Below are 6,466 nucleotides of genomic sequence, written 5' to 3' on the forward strand. Positions count from 1 at the left end.
TTCCCATCGATCACCTTGTTAACGGTTGATTCAAATATTCAGCAGTAGGTCGATAGACCACTCGCGGCGCTGGTATCGTTTTTGCTCCTATTTGACGTTTGCTCACTACCGTCATCTAGTGGTGGCCCGGCCAAACATAGTACGTGTAGCATTGGGCGATTACGTTTTCGTGACGATGTTTTTTAATGATTTTTTTTTAGTGATACGTCTGTTTCTCTGTGATTCCAGCATAGATTCCTTCAAGCATTCCTCTATGGATTTCACCAGTCATTCCTCTGGAAATGTATCGTGGGATATCTTTAGAGACGATTTTCTGGTATGTCAATTTCATAGTTTTAGTTCCCTGCAGATACCTTAGAACACGCTTTGCTTGCTGCCAGTGCTGCTCACCAGCCGCATCTTGAAAACGGGCCAAATATCCAACAATGTAACACAAATCAGGCCTTGTTCCCATCATTATGTACATCAAACCTCCGATTAGCTCTCGATAGGGAATCTTGCATTCGTCACTAAATTTCTCCAAATGAAGGTTAACTTCAGCTGGGGTCTTGACAGGGGGGTTGCATTGTTCCATTCCAAAATTGAGTAATAGCTTATCGATTTGTCCGGTTTGGGAAAGTGTCACCAGACCTTCTTCCATCTTACGTTCCACTTTGATTCCGAGGAAATGGTGTACCTCGCCTAAATCAGCCGTTTCAAATTCTTTCTTCAATTTTTTTTGAATATTTCTCACTACTCTTGCATCTTTTCCAGCGATTAGTAGATCATCGACGTAGATCACAAGGTACACGGAATTCTCCTTTTCTTCCTTCACATATAGGCAGTAATCGTGACGGGAACGTTGAAAACCAAGACTGACTAAAAATTCATTAAACCGTTTGTTTCATCTTGAAGATTGTTTGAGGCCATACCAGGAACGCTTCAAAAGACACACTTCTTTATTTCCAGTTGGCAGCCCTTCTGACATGGTCAAGAACACCCTTTCCTGCAACTGGCCATTAAAGAAGGCTATCCTGATATTCGAAGTATTTCTACAGGAATTTATTCCAGGAAGTCTTTCAGAATTTTTTTTTTCCAAAAATATTATTCCAAAATTAACACAGGAATTCCTTGAACATTTCGTACAAAAATTCTTCCTCGTATTCGTTTTATTTCCAGATTCCTCCAGATTTGTCTCCGAAAATTCCTCCTGGCATACACTCTGGAATTCCTTTTGTGATGCTTTCAGGAACAACTCCAGATTTTATTTTAAATATACATCTAAGGATTCCTCCAGGAACTTTTCTTCAAATTTCTTCAGGAATTCCTCCTGGAATTATTTAAGGAACTCCCCCAGGACTTCCTCCAGGAGTTGTTTAGGGCTTCCTTTAGGAATTTCTGTTGGGATTGCTTCCGTGATTTCTCCTGGGGTTTCTTCAGGAACTGCTACATGGATTCCTGCAGGATTTCCCCCGCGTATTTTTCTTAGAATTCCTACAGCATTTCTTCAAGATATGTATCTTTCTGCGATTTCTTCATTACTTCCTGGTATTTCTTCAGAAACTCTCTGAGATTCCCTCAGCAATTTATTTTGTGAATTCTTCAGAAATTCTTCCTATGATTCCTCCAGGAATTTCTCCCTGCAGGGATTCCTTACGGAATTCCTCTAGAGAGTCCTCCAAGAGTTCGTTTGGAAATTTCTCCAGGAATTCCTATAGAGATTCCTCCAGGAATTTCCCAAGGCATTTCTCTAGGCATTCCTCCAGGAATTTCGCCAGAAACTCCTCATGATATTCCTCCAAGACCTCATCCAGGAATTTTTCCAGTGACTCCTCTAATACACCCAGGAATTACCCCAGAAATTTCTCCAGGAATTTATTTGAGATTTCCTCCAAGAATTTTTTTTTTAGAGAATTCCTCCAAGAATTTCTCCAAAAATATTTCAGCAATTTCTCCAAGAATTCCTTAAAAAATCCTCCAAGGATTCCATCCGAAATTTACCAGTATTTTTTTCAAGAATTCCTCCAGGGATTTCCCTAGAGATTTTACCTAAGATTCCTCCAAGGACTCCTCTAGGGATTCTTCTTGATTGATTTGATTGATTGATATATCTTTTTTATAGACTTTCAGCCCTCGGCAGAATTCTTCTTGGAATTCCTCCAGGCATATTCCTCCAAGTATTTCTCCATGCATTCTTTCAGGAATTCCTCCAGAGATTCCTAAAGGAGTTCCAGCAGGAATTTCCCTAGGGATTCCTCCACGAATTTATCCAGGAATCCCTCCAGTGATTCTTCCAGAGATTTCACCAGAATTTGCTTTAGGGAATCCTCCAGGAATCCATCCAGAGTTTCCTACAGGATTTCCTCCAGGACTTTCCCAAAGAATTCCTTCAGGAAGTCTCCTAGAAATTCCTCCAGGAATTTCTCTAGGAATTCTCCCACGAATTTTCCTAGGAGTTCCTCCACGAATTTATGAAGAAATCCCTCCAGAGATTCTTCCAAGGATTCCTCAAGGAATTCATCCTGGAATTTATCGAAGAACTTCTACTCCTGATCCTGGAATTGCTCTCGGATTTTTGGATTTCGCCTAGGATTCCTCCAGGAACTCTTTTAAGGATTCCGCTATTAATTCCTCCAGGAATTGCTCCATGCATTCCTTCAGAAATTCTTCCAGACATTCCGAGAAATCCTTGAGGAATTGCTTCAGGGATTCTCACAGAAATTCCTCCAGAAAATCCTTAAGGAAACTTATCCTGGAATTCTCGTTGGATTGCTCTCAGAATTACTCTAGGGGCTCCTCCAGGAATTCATCCAAAAATTACACCAGGGATTCCGCCAAGATTGTGGAGCCTTGTGGCCGTGCGGTTAGCGACACCAAGCGTATAACTTTACCATGCCATGGGATGAGGGTTCGCTTCCCACTCCGAGTGATTTAAACTTTTTGCAAGAAATGTTTCTTCCTCGTATCCACTGGTGCCCGTAATGCGTGTCGTGTCCGTTGTCTAGTGTAAAGTATCGTTCAGTTCAGTCTGTACAGCTTCGGGTTGAAGACGGTGTCCGTGTCCTTTTAAGATGTTTTCCAGATATTCCTACAGGAATTGCTCCAGAGATTTCTCCAGGATATCCTCCAGGGAGTCCTTCTTCCAGGAATTTCTTGAGAGGTTTCTTCAGAAAGTTCTCCAGGGGTTCCTCCAGGATTTTCTACAAGGATTTCTCCAGAAATTCCTCTAAAAAATCCTCCTAGGATTCTTTCAGGAATTCCTTCTGGATTTTCTCAATGGTTTGTTTAGAAATTTCTCCAGGGATTCCTCCCAGAGTTCCTCCAGGGATTTCTCCAGGAATTCTTCCCCCCAGGTATTCTTCCAGGAGTTTCTTCAGGAATTCCGTCAGGAATTTCTTCAGAAATTCCTCCAGGGATTATTCCAGGAATTCCTCCACAAATTCCTCTAAGGGTTTCTCCTGAATTTCCTACAGATATTCCTCCAGGAATTGCTTCAGGGATTTCTCCTGGATATCCTCTGGGGATTACTCAATAATTCCTTCAGACATTCCCCTAAGAATTACTCAAGAAGTTTCTTCAGAAATTTCTCCAGGGTTTCCTGCAGGAATTCCTCCAAAAATTCCACTGAGGATTTCTCCAAGAATACCTCCAGAAATTCTTCTGGGAATTCCTCCAGGAATTTCCAAGAATTCCAAGAATTTCCAATTCCTCAATAAATTCTTTCCAAAATTTGTCCAGGATTTCCTCCAGGAATTCATCCAGGAGTTTCTTCATAGATTTCTGTAGAAATTTCTTCGGGTATTTCTTCAGAAACTCCTCCAGGATTTTCTCCAAGAATTTCTTTAGGAGATTCTTCAGGAATTCTCCTAGGGTATCCTACAGGAATTTCTTCCAAAAATTCCTCCAGGGATTCTTCCAAGAATACCACCAAAAATTATTGCAAGCATTGATCCAGAAATTTAGCAAGGAATTTCTCCGGGTATACTTTCAAAAATTTCTCCAGCGATTCCTCCGGGAATTCCACCTGGAATTCCTCCAGAGATTCCTTCGGGGATTTCTCCAAGAGTTGCTACAGTTATTCCACCAGGGAATTCTCCAGGAATCCCTCGAACAGTTTCTTCAGGAATAAACTCAGGGATTCCATCAGGAATTCTTACAATTAATCCTCCCTAAACGAGTTCAAAAGAGTTCAGCAAAGATTTCCTACAAAATGTTTGTAGATAGCAACAAAAAATACGACCTCAAGAAGAAATAATGCACAAGTAAAGAAAAATCCTTAATCTTCCAGAAATTGGCCATCGCTACCATCCCCACGCTGATTGGTGTAGAACAGGCGATCTTTTACAGCGCCACGTGGACATTGTTCACATTCTTGAAATTATTTGTAAATTTGTACAAAACGAAAACTTCTCACAGTCAAATTGTAGCAGCGTAGCCCATATGACTTACATCGCAAACAACCGCTAGGACCGGAAGTAAACTACATACTGGGGGCTACTGTTGCCCTCAAGGTTACCCCACGCCTTCACAATACCGATACATACCGCATCTCCGCTGAGTATAGCGAAGCTATCGCCATCATCTGCTTCTTCCATCATGGTGACTGCGCGGTCTGGTTGTTTTCAGCTACTCTCGAAAATCCTTGCTATTCTCTTCACTGGTTCAGCACTTTACAGCTGGATTAAGTTCACTTCCACCAGCAGCAGCAGCAGCAGGTTTAATAATCCCTCTCGTCGCCACCAACAAAGAAAAAGGTAAACAAACCTAGATCAAGACCCCGGGCAGAAGCAGACGTGCTCTCCGCTTCCGCACCCCTTCCGATGGTTTCCAACAACACTCCGATCCCGCCCGCACACTAAAGTTTATTTTTTTCCGTTTCCTTTTGAGCCACTCGTTCGTGTTCGTCGACGTCGACGTCGTCGTCGTCGTAGTAGTCACCTTCAAACGCGCAACAAAAATGACGAGCAGATTCCGCACACGCACACGATTCTTCCGATCGAAATTACGGTCACTTCCCGTGGAGGATCCGATCCGCAACCATACGCACGAGGTCACCCACGGGCCAAGTTACACTTTTGCACTATTTTCGGTAGTTTCTAAGCGTGAAAAACATGGAATTCGGTCACTTTTCTCCCTTCACCATCGGTCCGACATGACTAAGCGCGCTCGCGAACAACACACAACAGGAATGATGATAAGAATGCGACCAACTCGCCAAGAAGTTCGCTGATGTTTTCTGGGGGGCTGCGCTGCGGCTGGATGGGTGTTTTTCAGCACGCACGAAGAAAAAAAGTGAAAGGAATGAACGTTACGTTGCGCGATGACAGTTCAATGACAATCGTTTTGTAATGTATGTAACGCCAAATAGTACTAAATTCAGGGTTTGGTCTGTTTGGGTCGAACACGTGCCGAGGCCGAATTAAATTGTTGAGTGAGTCTCAATATTTTTTTAATTTTTTTTACAATAATTTATTATACATTTATTTCATACATTAAACACATAGTAGAGATACACAAGATTGATTTACAACTACGAAATTACTATTGTTGGTCGACAATGCTCGTACTCGAAAATTTTATTAATTTATTCTGCTTGTAGAAAAAACAAATTATAAAATTCCTGCGAAATAAATAGATGGTTTGATATACAATTTTAGAGCAATGTTGTGTGACTTACTTTTAGTGATTACGAGCTACGTTTCGTCGACCGTAATTCTCTAACCATATAACTCGACGTATTCGTCGTTAAATTTAAGAACCTGTTAATTGACAATTTCAATATTGTTTGATAGGTTTAACTAAATCTTATCATTTTACCTCTCTGCAGATAGATAATGTAGGTTAATACTGGGGATAATACACTTCAATGTTTATCAATTCCTGTTCCTACAATGTAGAGTTCAAGGTTTTGTTGTCATTAGAATAACCAATTCACAATTGAGATTTCTGTGGGACTCTCACCTTCAAAAACTAAACTAGGTATCATCTATTAGTCGCGTATAAGCGCAGAAAAAATAAAATAGGAATTTAACAAATTTTAGCAGTTTATAACTTTTAGCTCGCGAAAGGATTTCTAGATTATTCTTTTTTAACAATGATTTTAGAATGACAATCTGACATTTCGACATGCCCTCTAGCTACCCTTTTTAAATGGTGTCAATCCTTCGGCTATACTATCGGAGCGGCCGTCGTTGTTGGATCCGGTGTTGTCGTAACTATTCGTCGGTTGGGGGTCGCAGGGCTCGTTGGTCGACTTGGCGCAATCAACAACTATTAAGTAACATAAATACATTATTTTTAGAGTTTAGGCATGATCTTGGAAAAATCGAAAAAAAAACAAGTAAATAAATGAAGTATACCGCATTTAGTTCACCACTGGACTGCGAACTGCGACTTCATAAGTGCGAAAACGTAAATAAAAGTGCGCGATTGCATCAAATCAGGTTGATGTCTTCGGCGCACTATTTCTTCAATCTATGGCGAACAA

At 41.0% G+C, this 6,466-nt stretch overlaps 1 protein-coding gene across 1 annotated transcript in view; it reads right to left on the reverse strand.

Annotated features, from left to right (window-relative positions):
- The window catches only part of LOC109418444 (zinc finger FYVE domain-containing protein 1), a gene marked incomplete at its 5' end in the record, with an annotated part of 52,377 nt that extends 47,699 nt beyond the window's left edge, over positions 1-4,678 (reverse strand). The window contains 1 exon segment of the mRNA XM_019692633.3: positions 4,524-4,678. Coding sequence (XP_019548178.3) covers positions 4,524-4,577 — 54 coding nt within the window.
- Between the last annotated feature and the right edge of the window lie 1,788 nt (positions 4,679-6,466).

The sequence above is a fragment of the Aedes albopictus genome, chromosome 3 (assembly GCF_035046485.1).
Source record: "Aedes albopictus strain Foshan chromosome 3, AalbF5, whole genome shotgun sequence".
Lineage (NCBI taxonomy): Eukaryota > Metazoa > Arthropoda > Insecta > Diptera > Culicidae > Aedes > Aedes albopictus.